We start from the raw sequence: 17,025 nt of genomic DNA, 5'->3' as shown, positions 1-17,025 counted from the left end.
GCGAGCGAGTTTGGCCTTTGTTGCTTATTTGCGGAGGGTGATGCCCGATTCGTGGACAAGGACGAAGGAGTGCATGGTGGGATGCTTGGAACATCGTAGGGGGACTTGTACGCTTGTCGAGCTCGTCGAGCAGGTTGCAAGAGGATTTGTCGCGTGGTTGGACGAGCGGTCGACTTTTGACTGGGTCGACGGGGACAGGAAAGTCGGTTTAGCGTGGGTTTCTAGGCAAGACCTCAGCGCGGGCCTGTCATTTCTACCCATCTCATCCTTACGGCACGCAGCATCCCCCCAAGCCATGGTGCAGTTCGTTCCGTGTCCGTTCGCGACTTAGCTCATCGTTATGTACTCCTAGCGGAGCCTATCACCGTATTCGCTGCTCGGCGCATTGGGTGGGTGAAGCTTCGCCTGGCTGGCTGGCCTGGCTGGCTGCGGCGACGACAAAGAGCCTCTCTCGCATGCTTCCTCCCTGCCCTTACCACCCAATTATGACAGCCTCGCTATATCGCCCTTCACGGCCCACGCGGGCTCGGTACCTGAGCTAGACGCACGCTGCCTAACGCTCAGCAGAGTCTGGCCAAGCACACGCTGCTGCTCGTGCCGTGACTGCGTGTTGCTCGTGCTGCGGGTCACGATCGGTACTATCAATTATTCATCTTTGCCGAACTACAACCTTTGCAACTGCAGCTTCAGTTTCTCCGGCCCCACTGCTCTGCCTAGTACGTGAAGAAACCTTTCACCGTCCTTGCTCGCTGCAACGCGTTGCAGTTTGAGCAGAGCGAAGCCTTGCAGGTCCCTCTTCACGACTGCGCCGTGGTTACGCCCCCTCGTTCGGTACCTGCATCTTCAACGTCCCACCACGCTGCCATAGCCCCTGCTACTGCTACTGCTGCTGCTACTGGTTTGTACTACCCGACAGGTATCACAGCTGCATCGTCTATCGGGCAGCATTTGCGCTCGGCCGCCCGTCGACAAAGAAGTCCAAAGACGTCCCAGCCAGGGCGCCTTTGTCTTTCGACCCAACCCCCGCCGAACGCCTCCCGCGAACCCGTCGACGACGTCTTATATCACACGCTGCATGGTTGGTAGGGCAGGACATTGTGTCAGGACATTGTGTCATTGGGCTTGCTATGAGTTTGGATCAGCACATCTATGGGTACGACTCTCTTCCGCGTTCCCATGTTCGGAACATGCATAGTGTACCGGACTCATGCAACGAGCTTCATCAGGGACAATTCCCATCGTCAGTGGCTTCTCTGCCGGGCCATGTCGGACCAGACACGACTACCAGACAGACTATGTCCAATGGAGGTCTAGGGTAGGCAGAGGGCAGGCAGCACCGCACGGTTGCCATCTGAAGCTTGTTGCATCATCCCTTACCATCCTTGCCATCCTGTGCCAAAGATACTTTTCTTTAGACTCCCTTCCACTCCGTCCACAGATTGCACTTTTGGTTTTCCTCATGTCTCGGTTCGCAGCTGCAAGTGCCCCAGGCTAACGTGGGTCGCGTGCTAGATCGACGGACTGGCATCTACCAAGTCCATCCTCCACACCCAAATCGCTGACGTTTCCTGACGGCAGTCTCAAAACACCCAAGACTGAGACGTTTCCTCACTCGCACTTCCTCGACGCCTGGGCCACGCCACTACCCAATGGCCAGCACACCCCTGTGCAAACGCCCTCCTTCACACTATCGACGCCTCTAGGTCAGCCGTCGAGCTCGTACAGCCAGCCCATTCGCACACCCGAAGACCCAGAGTTCCATGTCAACCACTTCGCTCCTCAGAATCTACCTCTTCCGCCGGTCGACGCTTCCCGAAGACTGTCGTCCTCGCCCGACCCTAATCGGTTGAGGAAGGTTGGTTCACAAGGACAGTTTGGGTCACGTCCTGTCAGTATGGACTTTTCGCACATGCAAACGCCGCCTCCAACGAGGGACGCTTCGTCTAGGAGGAGCGTGCAACAGAGCGGTGGAACCGAGGTAGCCACACCAGCTACGGTGGTGCATAGAACGCCTAACCAATTGCCGGCATCATCAGGGGGACTTTTCAGCCAGACTCCCTATGGCTTTGCCGACTTGCAGTACACTCCATACATGATGCAGTTTCCCAGCCAGGGGCCAATGTCTGCACCGCCTATGCCTCAGTCGAAGCTGTTCTGGGACCCGGCTAACGATGGCATGCAAATGGATCTAGATATACCGCTAGGCGTTGATCCTTTTGGTCCTACCCCGCATAGGCCACAGCACGACATGAACTGGCAGGCGATGAATCAAGCCAACATGATGCAAACACCAGCATTCCAAAGCTTCCAAGCGTCTCCCATGCCGGCGTCGTTTGCAAACACCCCGTCACAGAGACAGAGCTCAAGACCTGACTCGTTTGTGTATACTTCTGTTGGTGTTGACCCCAATATGCTGCTCAGCTTCTCCAATCCTGACATGACTTGTTCTTTTGGAGACATGCCAGACCATCCCATTCTGGACATGCCACGGCAACCATATGAGACACAACTGCGCGACGCGCAAAACGAGAGGGAAATGGCAAAAAAGGCAAGGAGCCAGCATTCGCGCAGCAACACTGCTTCTTCATCCGGTTCGGCAGAAAACGCCAAACCTGTACTGCTACGAAGCAATACAGATGGTGGGCTAAGGACAACCAAAACACTTTTGATGGACCCTCGGACGTCCGTTCCAGCTAATGCCTCCACGATACCCCGGCGTTCATCACCGCTGAAGCGTCAAGGCGGTGGGGCACTCAATTTGATACCGGGGCTTCGAAGACCTCGGACAAGACTCATCATTGACGAGACAGGTCGAGCTCGGACGGAGACCATAAGTGCTGGGGATGGTGAGGAGACTCCTAGAAACAGGCGGCAGACATCTGAGCAAGATCTTAGACGCCAATATCCTGGACTGTATGGAGAGGAGGACAGTGAGTCTGAAGACGACGAGCCGGCTCCGATCATCAGTCGAAATTCTTCCTTTACTATGCCACAACCTGAACGCCGAGCTGTGAAACATGCTCGAGCAGACAGTGGCGGACTAGAGAGATCTGCTTCTTTCAAAATGGCACGATCCGCCTCTGCCTCGAGACTACTACCTGACGCTTTGTCCAAGACTTCATTTGAGACCCTTCGACCCACGCGAAGGTCCGCCGCCGACAATACTACGCGGCGGTTCAGCGCAATGGACCGCCCCATGTCGTCCACCCCCCTAGAGGACCAGCACATGCCTGACTCCCCTGGCGATGCCCTAGGTGCCTTGAAAAAGGTCGTGGGTGCCCGCCAACAACGCATTGGTAGGATAGCCACGCGCTGATTCTACGCTCCTGTTGCTGATGAGTTCAGAGCGCGCATCTCAGAACACACTTCTCGCTCACAACCAACGCTGGGCGCAGGCCTCGGCCGACATATCCAATCTATCGCATAACCACAACTATGATCCTTACTCAAACGCCTTCAATCATTCTCCATCCACCACCACCACACCATCGACAGAATGTAGTACCCGGTCAAACGACAGCACACGTTGTGTTTGTGAGGGACTGGTAGAGGATGAGGGGAGGCCGATGGTGCAGTGTGAGGCTTGTGCGAAGTGGTTGCATCTCGGGTGTGTGGGATTGAGGGAGGAGTGGTTGCCCAAGGTTTTCGTTTGTGTGTTCTGTACAGGGACAGATGGGGTGGGTAGGGTAATGAGAGGAAGAGGAGGGAGAGCCGGAGATTCGCCATTGAAAAACAAGAGGGGTTTTAGATGAGGGTAGTGTGTTGGAACGGAGCGGTGCGCTTGCGATGTTGACGGCTTGGTGTGCGTGGTTGGAATTACTTTGCGCAATGCATTGATGTGGAGTTGGTTCGAAGTGCTTGCTGTGCAAGCTTTTGCCCGAGAATTTGCACGAGGTTAATGGGATCTACGATGTTAGGATTATGAATGTTGTTTTGGTATTTGGTATACAGTGACCGCCTTGTATACCGTCCGCTCTTCGCTACAGCGTTGCGAGCCTCGTTACTATTTCAAGTATCTGATGAACCATCCATTCTCGTCTGTTATGTCTGTTATATGCTCTAATACTACGCTTGGAAAAACACACACAAGAAACGTGCGACCGCCTGCCCCAGACATCGCATATAGCGAGCTCAAGCGTACTGACAATGACCTCGGGGGACCCGACGCACTCAGACCTTCCATACACAATCAGCTCAAGGCGCCAAGGCAAGCGACCTCGGACGAAACTCGCGATGCCGTCGATGCCAATGCTGATGAAAGGCAAAAGGATTTGTCGCTTGCAAATGCCGTTCCACAAGCCGTTCAGCAACCCCGGATTTTCGGTTCATCTTCACCCCGCATAACCATTTCCCCTCCAACACCAACGGGTACTAAACCACACCCAGCCCGTGTCGCATACACACTGTTGCATCAGCATATTAACACGACCAACAGATACCCCAGTCGACGAATCGCATGTCTTGTCACGTTGTCATGAGATGCCGATCTCTGCTGCGGTCCGATATTCATGTACGGTTGTCGGCAACCGTCCCTTGGCTGCGCGATGATGGTGTGCATCGATGTGTTTTCTGAGGTTGGACGACGTACATGGCGCGAGCTACCCTTGTAGAGGCTTGGAAGTACGGCAAGACTGGTATAAGTGGAAGCTTGGGGCCCCGCGTTGTTGCTTGGTGTCTCTTATCCGTTGCGCCTTCGCCGTCACTTTGCTTGCGCTTGACGCCTCGCACCTTGTACATCACATCAACAAGCTTACTGGCTCGCCCGTCGCGCGCGCTGATACAGCAATCATGGCAGTAGTTACTGGCGACCAAAAACCATCGATGGAGCGAATCTCCGATGATAAGATTGCGCCCACGACACTTGAAGCTGGAATCGAGGCCGTGGATGGACATCGCAAGCTTGTTCCGCCGCCGTTGGTCGCTGCTATGAGCGCCGAGGAAAGGAGTGAGGCGGAAAAGAAGATGAGAAGGAAGATCGATACGAGGCTGTTGCCAATGATTATCATCATGTATATCATGAGTATGCCTTGACAGCTGCGACCATGCACGTTATACAAGAGAAAAGTCGAACACCTTACTCCGGCGACTACAGGAGTGGTGTTCGACTTGTCACTTTTATGGCGCGATATGAAAATAGTGCTGATGAAACCTAGATTATCTCGACAGAAACAACATCGCGGCCGTTCGCCTAGCAGGTCTTCAAGATGAGTTGGAGCTCACGAGTGTGCAGTACCAAGTGCGTGTTGATGGGATCACATGAAGAAAATAGCTTACTGATTTTGGTAGACTACCGTTTCCATCCTCTTCGTCGGCTACATCCTTATGTAAGAGACCTTCCTTTACAAATTGCACGCGAGACATACACTGACTCGGTACGCCTACATCTAGGCAAATCCCCTCAAATTTATTCCTCAACAAGACTGGCAAACCGGCTCTATACTTGCCTACATGTATGATTGGCTGGGGTATCATATCTGGTGCTACCGGCGCATGCCAGAACTTTGCTGGACTTGTGGTGTGCCGTTTCTTCCTCGGCTTCATCGAAGCCGCATATTTCCCGGGGTGCTTGTTCTACCTCAGTGCCTGGTATACGAGGAAAGAACTGGGTCTGAGGACGGCGGTGCTATATTCCGGGAGTCTGATCTCAGGAGCGTTTGGCGGTTTGATCACTGCGGGGATCACGAGCAACATGGACGGCACACAAGGCCTGCGCGCCTGGAGATGGGTGTTCATAATAGAGGTTTGTATAACAAGCCGCATGATTACATAGGTCAAGTGCTGACTCTGTAGGGTATCATTACCGTTGCCATCGCGATAGGAGCCTTTTGGATTCTGCCCAACTTCCCTCGAACTACGTCCTGGCTCACAGAAGAAGAACGACAACTGGCCGTATACCGACTTCAGGAAGATGTTGGAGAAGATGACTGGGTGTCTGCAGAGTCACAGACCTTCTTCCATGGCTTGAAGCTCGCATTGATCGATATCAAGACTTGGGTGCTCACAATTCTTCTTCTCGCAATTGTGTCTTCAGCGAGTGTTACCAACTTCTTCCCAACCGTGGTCAAAACCCTAGGATACTCGAACATCCAGACACTACTGTTGACAGCGCCACCCTATGTACTGGCGGTGATCACCACCTACCTCAACGCCTGGCATGCCGACCGCACGGGCGAACGATTCCTCCACATTGTTCTCCCACTCTGTGTAGGTGTAACAGCCTTCATTCTGGCTGCAGCTACAACGTCTACCGCACCCCGCTATGTCGCCATGATGTTGATGGTTCCTGGTGTCTACACTGGCTACGTTGTCGCTTTGGCCTGGATCTCCAACTCCTTACCCCGTCCGCCAGCGAAGAGAGCGGCCGCACTAGCTTTCATCAACGCGGTTAGTAATACTAGTTCGATTTACGCAAGTTATATGTATCCACAGCCGAAGAGTGGACAGCCGGACTTGACGGTACCGCTCAGTGTGGATTGCGCAACCGCAGCACTGGCCATCATCATGACGGTCATCATGCGGATCATCCTAGGAAGGCTGAACAAGAAACTTGAACGGGGAGAACACGTTGAGGGCGCGATCAACGCTGTCCCAGGAGCTGGTGCGGAGCGAGGTTTCAGGTTCTTGGTCTAGAGACTTGGAAGTCGTAGCACGCTATACGAGGGAATAATCGAACACTCTGCCTAGACAACTGCAGAGAGCATTGAACTTCCTTTTACATAGTGATACTCTACCTAAGCAACTATAGAGAGAAAACAATCTTCTCTCATAGAGCGATTCTCTACCTAGGCAACTACAGAGGTTAGCATTTTATTTTTCCCTTGTCTGGCGTGGTAGGTTGTATGGTAGACAGATTGAAAGAGGCGATAAGCAGTGGTGTGCAACCAGTCGGTCCCCCTGTTTTACTTCTTTGCCACCCCCTCCGGCTTCTTCAGGCATCTTGCCGTATGACGAAACACAAGAATGCTGAGACGAAAAGGTCCTTCTTCGTTACTTTTCTTGGGTATCTTGATCAAAACTACTCGTGTTACTTTTGTGAAGCTCGATAAGTGGCTGGATGCTGACTTGGCGAGACTACTGGAAGCTTCCAAGGGTCTACAGCGTCATCGGCCCGTACAAGGCTTAGCCTCCGTCGCGAACCTGGGCCAGCGCGTCGCGACTCACCAGCTTTTATCCGCCTGCGTATCAGCCCCCAGCAGCACATCATTCATCAAGGATTCATTGGCACACTCATACGACCTATTACTATCGGCCCGCATAACTAAAGTTACTGAATATACTCTCACTGTCGACTGACTGTAGACTGAGCGCCTTGCGATAGCTAGCGTCACACCACTTGAGCGCCCTGTGCACATACGATGCACCTCCACGCAGTCAAACAAACAACGCCGATTACTCAACTCGGTCCTTGATCATTGTCGCGTGTTATCTTTCAACCATCGATCACTTTCATTCCCTGGAAACCCGACAGCAACAATCACTCAAGGCAACGACGCGTAGTCAGCTGACGCCACCCGCATATCACCGGCAATCGCCACTACGAACTTATCCCACAACCTCAACATGGATTTCTCAAACAGTGCGTTTCGGACTATGCCAAAGTCCACAGTATCCGACGATACCATGTCTCACGCAAATCTGGTCATGGCGTGTAGATGGGGCTGGACTAGCACTCCTGACGATGGTACAAACGCACCTCTCGCCTCCTCGTCGACATTGCAGCAAACACCTGTTTCTGCGTTCAACAACATTCGGACCAAGCGTTTCGCGCCATGCCAAGGTCGTCTCTATCATCAGCTCCTTTGCTCTCATCGTATTCGGACGGACCTAGTGGAAGATTGTGGCGCAAATTGCGTTGAACCGTATGGTAGCACAGTGGAAGCAGCTTTTATTTGCAACGAATGCATCCAAGCCGAAGCAGCAAAGATCTGGGAAGAGCGACAAGCGCAGCACAATGCGGCTTACCCACCTATGGAGCAGATGAGTAAGGAGCAGTACGAGCAGTGGTATGCTGAGCACCGACAGCTCGAAGCAGACTTCTCACGCGACCAGCGAGTATACGAACTGGATCTCAAATCCAAGACTCGGCCGAGTAACATTTGCTCTGCGCTAGAAGCTAGCAAAGAAGAGATGGAGTTTGCTACTGAACTTGACTCTTTGTCACTTTCGTTGATGGCCTCGAACAACTCGAACGTCGAGAAAGCGCCATATCAGCCTCAAGGACGTACACGCACGAGCTTGGCAACAGATCCTGAGGAACAGCTTCACTGGGATCTAAATACGCTTGCTTTGGATCGGGGTGCTTGCGGTATAGAGTACTCGGGCTCGCAGTCGAGCAATAGCGTGCCTTCGGCACGGCAACTGGACTCTGAGGAGTTGTGGAGGAAGCCGCGGAGTTGATGTCTCAGCGCTTGCTAGTTGAGTATAACACTGGCACATGCATTATGTCTTGTTTATTAGCGATTGCATAAACCTGGCGTATGGGTAGCTTACGTAAGAAAGCCTTTGTGAAAGACCTTTGTGTGAGAAATGTACATGTCTATCACCTTGTTTATACCGCCATTTCAGGCCGTCGAGGAACAGACCCAAATGTGATCCTCTTCCACTCACGATCACTCCACGTCAACGGCATGTAGTGGATACATTTCAAAGCCAAATTGCAAAAAGCCCACTTATCGTTCCCTTTATGAGCAATAATATGAAGTTTTTGGTTCCATGTGGGGCCTACCGATGTGTCAAAGTCGGAGAAGATTGTAGGTATTGGCACGCTAAACGTCGATGGCTAAGCGACCTCGGCACACATACCATAAGCACATGAGGTCCAGCCGGAATCTTGCGATGGGATACTTTTGTCCGATGATCGTATTAGCTTCAGAAAGCAGAACAAAATTTGTATGCTGCTTATTATGGATGTAAGCAAATAATTTCTTATCAATCTGTTATTGGAGCCTTGGCGCAATGGTAGCGCGTTGGTTTTCGGTTGAAAACATAAACACCAAAGGTTGTGGGGTAAGTCTTATTGAGCTCAACAAGCTTCTTCAATATACTAACAACTGAACAGTTCGATCCCCATGGGCTTCGTATGACATCGCATCAGTGTGACTTTCTTTTTTGCACTTGTGCGCACTCGATATCTACATCTGTTCTTTTTTACACTTTTGCCCCATTCGCCTACCCCGCACGAACAACAAAGCCTTTTCTTTTGCTTCAACTTGTAATACACGCAACAAACATACGGAAGTAAAAGGCATATATTTTTATGCAGAGACGCTAAATTGAAGAGACCTTGGATAACATCCCACCAACGAGGGATGCATGCGTACATAACTACATCTTGGTGAACGCATGTGACGTGTATCTCCTGCTTAAATGGACCGCTACTAATGGCCTACATATGTTATGTATACTTAGTACTATAGTAGTATACAAGTAAATACAGGACATCTGTAGTTTATTTCCGCACTCTCGTATATGTAGCGTCCTTGGGGTATGCAAGGATTACGACGTGCGACAACAGAAAAGGCATACGAATGTTTGTGAGCTTTCATACTATGCTATCACTATCTCGGTATCTTGAAGCAGTTCATTCACACTCAAGCCGGCGAAAGGAAGAGTATTTTGTACAACCTTGGAAACTATCCCAAGCACTCCCTTCATCGCAATATGGCAGAAACCTCTACCTCTTGCTCAGATTTCCCGTCTACAGCCTTGCATCCCCTCATTTTTTTCATCTCCACCCTCCGTTTGTAGTCCTCCTTCACCCATTTCTCAAAACTCTTTTGCCCCAGGAAAACAGTGCACCAGGTATGAGCCTTCTTCATCCACTCCTCCTCGGCTACCGTTCTATACTCAAAATCTCTCTTAAGCTCAGACACATATGTGTCTATATCACACCCAGCTTCCTTGGCCTTTTTCTTGCAGCACTCCACAAACTCTTGGTATTCGTCGCGGAGGGTAGACTCGTAGCATGTGGGGCAGAGGAATGAGGGTTCGGCGGCGGTGAAGAGGTTAACGGAAGTGCAGTTAGGGGCACATTTTGAGGAGGTTGTTGGATGTAAGAAGGAGGCGTGGACGGTGTGGGTGCAGGTTAGTTTGTGGACTGGAGTACCAGAACATTGCGTGATATGTTTCGTAAGAAATTGAGGAGCCATCAGGCCGATGACGTTGTCCGCAGGTAGTCAGACTAATTGATGTTTTATGAGGCAAGTCATGTACGGTGACGGACTGTTGGGACTGGTTGGATTCTACCTGATACTTAAATTTGCCTCGTCGATTGCATTGTGATGCTGCGCAAGCCGCTGTCAAAGCCTACATACAATGCATCGACTTGAACATATATGAACAATCCGACTCTTTGAAGGATCTGTTGTTGGGATTCATAATGTCTACATAGGAGGCGGGTTCAGATCAAGACCCTCGACGCTAAGCTTGAAGCTGTCCATACGCGAGTAACTTCCCGCAACGTCCATATCGAGTCTGCCACGCTCACAGTCTTCAAAGTCGACTTCTGCGACTAGCAGCTCGTCTTCTACCTCCCATAGCGGTCCAGCAAGCACGTCTCCTAGCGGTGATACAATCATAGAGCCGCCGCGAGAAACGAACTCTTCTCCGTCTGTGGACGATGCTTGGGGTTGCGCGAAGGGTCGCTGCTTGGGACTAAGTGGATCTTCTGTAAGTGATGAAGAGTCGATCGCTGAAGAGTCACTGTTCGTAGCTGATGCTTGGCCTTTCGGTAATGGCAAACAGATCTCGTGGCCCTCTGGTGTCTTTGTGATGGTGCTCCGCCGTCTACCGGCAGCCCCACTGCTCTGTTGTGATATTGTCCTGCCGACTCCAACTGCGTTTCCATTACTCTGCGACTGCGTCTGGTCTGAAATCCAATCCGGAAGATGTTTCTTCTTTACGCACTGGTTTGCGCTCACGACGAAGCATCTGCCTTCGCAGCCTACGGTCCGCATCAGCGACGCCCAGGCGTCGCGCGCATCCGCTGTCGGTGCAAACCACAGGTTGACGTTTTGGCTGTACAAGCTTTGCCTCAGTAGCGGCATGTAGTTCTCCCAACATATCGCCGCCCCCATACACAGCTTGACACCTTTGATCTCTGCCGTCACTGCCCTCAGCGTACTCGCACTTCCAAAGCCCCAGATCAGCCGCTCGCTGCCGGTCGGCATGACCTTCCTCCTCTTCCCCAGTATGCCAATCTTCGGGTCTACAAACACAGCCCCGCAGTATAGTGTGCCACCTGACTTTTCTACTATTCCGGTAACAATAAAAACACCAGTCTCTTTCGCTATCCTCTCGAGTTCCTCTCTTGTCCCGTCACCCCTGTATTCCTTTCCCCTTGGAAGCTCGAGCTTCCGATCTAGCCAATCTTGCCCAGCGCCGCTCGGTGTGTCGCCCATATCGACAGCATCGTGGAAATAGTGAAGGAACTGCTCGCGACCTTCGGGTGCGCGAGCACCAACCGCAGCGCCAAAAGAGCAAGTACGAGGATATCCACCCAAGTATGCTTCGGGAAACAGGAGGACATCAATGCCTTGGGAGGCGGCGCGCTTTGTCGTGGCTTCAAGGGCGGCGAGGGTCTCGGCGGTCGTGGATAGGGTGCGTGCTTGCGCGGACGCGATTTTCAGCGTTTGCGGCATTGTGGGGATGGAGATGACGCGTATATTGGCGCGCAGTTGAAGATCCGACAGGCTTTAAGAAAAAAGAAGAAACGAAAGGAAAGAGACGCGATACATGTGTCTCTGAAGCTACTCGTGATGACTACGTACCAGGGAGCTAAGCTCCGAAAGTTACCCCGCTCTGACCCCCACCGCGAATAGCCATGATTAGCCAAACGGCGTCTTCAACATCTGCAGAGTCATTTCCACCAGGCATCACGTGTGACGAGGCGGATGAATCCAGTGTCGCAAGTTCAAGGAAGAAGTAGGCAGGGCCGAGAGGGCATTAGTTGTCTATGTGGATGCTTGTGGAGCTCTAGAGGGACGGACCACACCACGACGTCACAGTCAGATAAACACTAGCAGACGGAGATTTCTTTTCTTCTAATAGAACTTCACTTGCGGCAATAAGCAACACCCCTCCTATCTGAAAATCCGTATCATTCAAAACACGATAACCGACCAATCAACCAAAATGTCGCAATCAACAGATCTACAGGCCCATCTCAACTCCCTCGTCCCATCATCTTATCCTCAACTTCGCGACTCTGTCTTACCTCAACTCCTTGCTTCAATCCACACAATAGCAGGCCACCTCCGTACTTCTCCTTCGGTAACCCAAGTCGGTACCGCCAATGCATTCGGCGACGACCAACTCAATGTGGATGTCCTCGCCGAAGAGGCAATCCGCAAAACCATCTCCTCCTGCCCCTCCATAGTCACAGCATCTAGCGAAGAGGATCCCGTCGAGAAACCATCAAGCTCCACCAGTAGCAGCGAAACTCAAGGGAACGAAGTCTACTCACTAGGTTTCGACCCCTTGGACGGCTCCTCAATCATCGCGCCAAACTGGAGTGTGGGCACCATCATCGGAGTCTGGGAAGGTGCCTCAGCTCTCCATCAATCCCCTAGCGATAAACAAATCGCCTCCATACTGGGTGTACTGGGCCCGCGTACAACCGCCGTCGTCGCCATCCGTCTGCCAGGTACCGAGGGATCATGTTTCGAAGTTGGATACGCAGACGATGGAAGCATGCAAGTCATCCGCCCAGAAATTAAATTGACGCAAGCCTCCGAAGTGAAAACCCGGTATTTTGCTCCTGCAAACATGCGCGCAGCAGCCGAGGACCAACGATATCTGAACCTCATTAACCGTTATATCACACAAAGATACACGCTTCGATACAGCGGTGGGCTTGTTCCGGATGTTGTGCATGCCTTGGTCAAAGGCCATGGTGTTTATGTGTCTCCGGTGACAGCGCAAAGTAAAGCTAAGCTAAGGCGACTCTACGAGTTGGCACCCATTGCGCTGATTATGGAGTGTGTGGGCGGTGCGGCGTTAGATTCTGGAACGGGGAAGAGGGTGTTGGAGACGCCAATTGAGGATACGGATGAAAGGGGTGGCTTGATTTGTGGAAACAAGGAGGAAGTTGAGGCTGTAAGGAAGGCGTTATTGGAGTAAGATGCCAGGGTTGCTTGATTTGAAATGATCGTATGAGAAGATGGCTCAGAGTGGAGTGATTGTAAACAGGGTCTTGCGACTAAGAAAGCTGGAACATTATTCGATGTCTACATATCAAATTTCTTCTAACAGTCCAATGAATCCGCCAGCGCCGAGAAAAAAAGGGGTATATGTCCTGTGCGATCCGCACCAAAAAAAAGAGGGGCAATGCAGATGTAAATCGCGTAAATGCAGGAATCCAGAATGAGACAGACTGATCATACAGGCCGCTGGGTGTGTGCCACTGTCTTCGTCATCGCGGCGAATGTATGATAGTGGGCAACTTGGTCATGCTCAGAATGCGTTGCCAGCCTCAAGGTCACCCTCACGAGTCAGGCTACGACTCATTGATGAGTCTCTGCTACCTGGACGGTGCGCCGCGCAGACCGTCCTACAACCATCAGCCCAATCTGCCCTTCCCCGCCACCCTGGGTGCGTCGGCATTGGTAAAGCAGCGAGACCTTTCGTACTGGCGAAGCTGGTTTGACTGCAATCATCTCTTCCTTCTATCTTGACATCCAACTTATGATTGATATGGATACCCTCCAGCGGGACGTCGTCGCGGATCGAACCAGCAGTGCATTGCGATCGCTGCGCCGAGTGCTGGGAAAACTTTGCGTCGAACCCAATGGACCGTGAGTTTGACGAAGGGCCCAGGGACTTGTTTCGTGTTCCAGTCTGCGAGTATCCAGCACGTGTAGTGTATGTGCCGAAATAGCGGACGAAGAAGACCTTGAGTGAAGGAACTGAGGCGCAAATGACGGCCAGTTGGGCTTCGAGTGTTGTCCAAACCCAGCCGTAGTATGCTGTCCAGGTGATATCGTATGTGACTAGTTGATCTATTAGTTTTTCTTATATTTTTCTTAGGATGCGGTGGTAGTCCTACAATAGTAAAGCTTTGCGGCGTAGAACGTGCGCAGAATACCACATATACACGTTATCATTCCCAAACCAAAAATGGCACACAACCCCATTTTCTGACGCTTGCTGATCTTTAGGTTCCAGATCAAGAGTATCGGTAGCATGCAGATGATGAAATCCTGAACGGACGAGATAGCTGCGCATACGACAATCAGGGCGCCCTCGTCGCGGCATGTCAGTTCGTTCTGCAGTCTCCAGGCGACGTCGAAGAGGCGGAAGAATCCCACTACCGGTGTACATGTGAAGACGATGGCGAAGGTAAAGATGATTCCGTAGACGATGCAGAAGACGATGTTGCCATAGACCCCTGTGATGGTATATCAGTGCTTGAGTATATGATGTCGATTGTTTGTGTGTACATACAGTAGATGAACTGATTTGTAAGTCGATCGCCAATTCGGCGGTAAAAGCAGAGTATCGATACCTTGACCAACGTCGTCGATAACATATAGTTGAGTTCGATTGCCATTGCGATCTGACACGTCAGCATGCATTCAACTATAGCAAAAGATACAAGCCTACTTCTCGCGTCGTGACTAGAGTCTCCTTAGTCTGATCCCAGACGTGCCATTGGAAGCCATAGACGCGAATGCCTTTGCTAGTCAGCACTGTTAATGCGGAGACAAGGTAGCGCTTACCGAGTACAGCGGAGATGGTCAAACCGAATAGTGGCAGAATTGCTATGCTCACCAGTATGTCGTCCAGTCCAGTGTTCTTTGATATAGCTAGCCTTGCCCACATCCGCGCACAGTATACGAGGAAGGATATACCCAAGAATACCATGAGCACGATTGGCGTCCCCCAGCCTCTTTCTTCTGGATCGACATGATTTGGTTTGGGCCAACTGAGGAGAACTCCTGGTGGAGGATGCAGACCACCTGCTCGAGCGACAAGCCGGCTTGTATGTGATCCCAGAGAGTTGACGTCCATATTAGGGTATACCGCCGTGGTAGCAGGGACTGCTGTCAGAATGAGTGAAGTCGGGAACAACCACCGCAAATAGAGAGAGCCACCAGGGTGCGAGTTGCATGTATACGCCAGTCAGAGGGAGGACCAAGACCTGATCGTACAAGTAGTAAGTGGGGTCCAGGTCTTCCCGCACGCCTCTAGTCCAAACACCAGGGGAGCGATTCACGCTACACTGCCGCTGCACCTAAGCAGTTATGGCGTACATGGACCACTTCGCCGATTACGGCCATAATTAGGTTCACTTTGTTAAGACTTTCACGGCAGTTGCGGTGAACATCGGGCGTATTGAAGAGTTGGGTGACATACAGTCAGCTTTGAGGCGCATACAACGCCGTAACACTTCGGCGTACAGCCCTCATAATGGTGTTGTAGAATCCCGAAGATGCACATCAAGGAATATGCTTGGTGCCTGCCTTCGACCTCGGGGCGTCGTGCATGACTCGGCGCTGATCAATGATCTTCGTGAGTGCGGGAGGCTTCGATCGCACACGTGGCGTGTGTAACATGGAAGCTTGCTAGTGTCGCGGTTGCAGGTGTTTGGGAATATACACGGCCCGCTATAACGGTAAATGATCTACGCGAGCGTATGAGGCTTGAGAAGCGACTCTTGGGGTAGGATTGCCGATACTATTCAGTCAAGCTAGAAGCCTTGAGTACTTCCCATCTCTGCCGGTCTGCAACGCCTCCACTGCTCAACGGTTGGAAGTCGGTTGTCGTGGATGCCCCTGGCTTCGGGTTCGCGTTGATGGTAGAGGGCATCTAACCCGACCCTGTTTCAAAGGCTGCACCAAATTTTTGATGGCCCACCGTGCGTGTTTGAATTTGAAAGTGGTCATGTTCAGCATTGCCGTGTCAATCGCACGTGGGCTGAACCAGATTGACACCTCAATTTTGAGGCAAGACCCTGGCGATCATGAAGGGATCTGCAATCGTGGGAAACTCCATCGAGTAGGCAGCATGATACAGAACCACATCAGGCAAGATTGTCGCAATTGACGAAATTCCGAGGTCGCAATATTTACAATTGGATGGAAAAACCAAAAGATTCAGTCGCCCTAGGTGGGCTTCATCGCGCGAGTAAGTGAAGGACCTAGGCCAAGGCTACCTGATGCCTCAATAGCCACACTTCAGACTTACTAAGCCCCACAAAAGGCCCTATTAAGACCAACGAACGGCTGCTGCTGCGTCGTCTTTATCCGGGAAGTTTTGCACCCTCTCAATAAGGTTGCGCCTCTTGTGGGATTTACCATGTCAAAACTCAATTTTTAGGGATCGACAGCCACGCGACTGGTATGTGCTCGTAACGAGACGCGACCCGCTCAAACTCGGCGAAAAATCATAGTAAAGGGCCAGTACCTGTTATAAGGTCCGGAAAGATGGATGTACGTGCGTGCGTGTTAGTTATGATGGCGCGATGTATTGAAGATTGTGGGAATATATCGAATCTGTTGACCAAAGCTACCTAACTCCATCAGGGCGCAAAGGCTTGCCAGCCTGGGTAGGGGCACAGCTTTGACTCCAGATTGACCATGTCTTGCTCGCGTCTCTCGACATCTTGTCGTCACACTATCCATGGCGGCTCTCAGTTTCTTCGGCGTTGACGCGTTCTCTAGATGATACACTCCCGGCGATAGCGCGTGACGTCACACTGCAGCGACAACTTTAGATGTCTCGCTCGTATGCGACATGGTTCACAGCATGGTCGTGGTTGTCTCATTGCTATATTATGAACAGCATGTATGTGTTGACGATTCACTAGGTCGAAAGTAAGGCAAATGCCTCCATAGCCTTCCCCACAGCCTCGGTTGCTTCTTTCTGCGGAACAAGATCGACAACAGTGTCAGCGGACTGTTCCGAACGTCCTACCCCTATAGCATCGTCTACTGTTCCTTGGGCTGTCTCCATATCTGCCTCATCGTCACCTGGAAGTTTGCGCGATATGGCTTTAGAGGCTCCATCACTTGATGTCGGATCACG

General features: G+C 51.6%; 4 protein-coding genes across 4 annotated transcripts; 3 read left to right on the top strand and 1 right to left on the bottom strand.

Moving 5' to 3' along the window:
- The first annotated feature begins 276 nt into the window (after positions 1-276).
- Positions 277-4,037, top strand: ACET3X_001414 (uncharacterized protein). The gene is made up of 3 exons (XM_069446703.1): positions 277-1,153; positions 1,513-3,296; positions 3,346-4,037. The coding sequence occupies exons 1-3, from the start codon at positions 1,128-1,130 to the stop codon at positions 3,750-3,752; spliced, it is 2,217 nt and encodes a 738-aa protein (XP_069311656.1). The 5' UTR covers positions 277-1,127; the 3' UTR covers positions 3,753-4,037.
- A 305-nt stretch (positions 4,038-4,342) lies between these two features.
- On the top strand, positions 4,343-8,665 carry ACET3X_001413 (uncharacterized protein). Its single transcript, XM_069446702.1, has 5 exons — positions 4,343-5,020; positions 5,154-5,236; positions 5,287-5,324; positions 5,389-5,740; positions 5,791-8,665. The coding sequence occupies exons 1-5, from the start codon at positions 4,561-4,563 to the stop codon at positions 6,628-6,630; spliced, it is 1,773 nt and encodes a 590-aa protein (XP_069311655.1). The 5' UTR covers positions 4,343-4,560; the 3' UTR covers positions 6,631-8,665.
- A 1,579-nt stretch (positions 8,666-10,244) lies between these two features.
- ACET3X_001412 (uncharacterized protein) lies at positions 10,245-11,724 on the bottom strand. The gene has a single exon (XM_069446701.1). It carries the CDS (start codon positions 11,637-11,639, stop codon positions 10,383-10,385), a length of 1,257 nt encoding a protein of 418 aa, XP_069311654.1. The 5' UTR covers positions 11,640-11,724; the 3' UTR covers positions 10,245-10,382.
- A 408-nt stretch (positions 11,725-12,132) lies between these two features.
- On the top strand, positions 12,133-13,119 carry ACET3X_001411 (uncharacterized protein; the record flags this gene model as incomplete). The annotated part of the gene is made up of 1 exon (XM_069446700.1): positions 12,133-13,119. The coding sequence occupies one exon, from the start codon at positions 12,133-12,135 to the stop codon at positions 13,117-13,119; it is 987 nt and encodes a 328-aa protein (XP_069311653.1).
- Between the last annotated feature and the right edge of the window lie 3,906 nt (positions 13,120-17,025).

The sequence above is a fragment of the Alternaria dauci genome, chromosome 1 (assembly GCF_042100115.1).
Source record: "Alternaria dauci strain A2016 chromosome 1, whole genome shotgun sequence".
Lineage (NCBI taxonomy): Eukaryota > Fungi > Ascomycota > Dothideomycetes > Pleosporales > Pleosporaceae > Alternaria > Alternaria dauci.
The sequence above is the reverse complement of the archived record's forward strand: the minus strand, read 5'-3'. Positions and strand labels throughout refer to the sequence as shown.

Coding starts and splice junctions, on each gene's coding strand:
- ACET3X_001412 (XM_069446701.1), bottom strand. CDS start 11,639: ATGCCGCAAACGCTGAAAATCGCGTCCGCGCAAGCACGCACCCTATCC.
- ACET3X_001414 (XM_069446703.1), top strand. CDS start 1,128: ATGAGTTTGGATCAGCACATCTATGG. Junction 1,154..1,512: donor TTGGATCAGCACATCTATGG/GTACGACTCTCT, acceptor GTCGCGTGCTAG/ATCGACGGACTGGCATCTAC. Junction 3,297..3,345: donor TGCCCGCCAACAACGCATTG/GTAGGATAGCCA, acceptor TGATGAGTTCAG/AGCGCGCATCTCAGAACACA.
- ACET3X_001413 (XM_069446702.1), top strand. CDS start 4,561: ATGTGTTTTCTGAGGTTGGACGACGTACATGGCGCGAGCTACCCTTGT. Junction 5,325..5,388: donor TTCGTCGGCTACATCCTTAT/GTAAGAGACCTT, acceptor GCCTACATCTAG/GCAAATCCCCTCAAATTTAT. Junction 5,741..5,790: donor GATGGGTGTTCATAATAGAG/GTTTGTATAACA, acceptor CTGACTCTGTAG/GGTATCATTACCGTTGCCAT.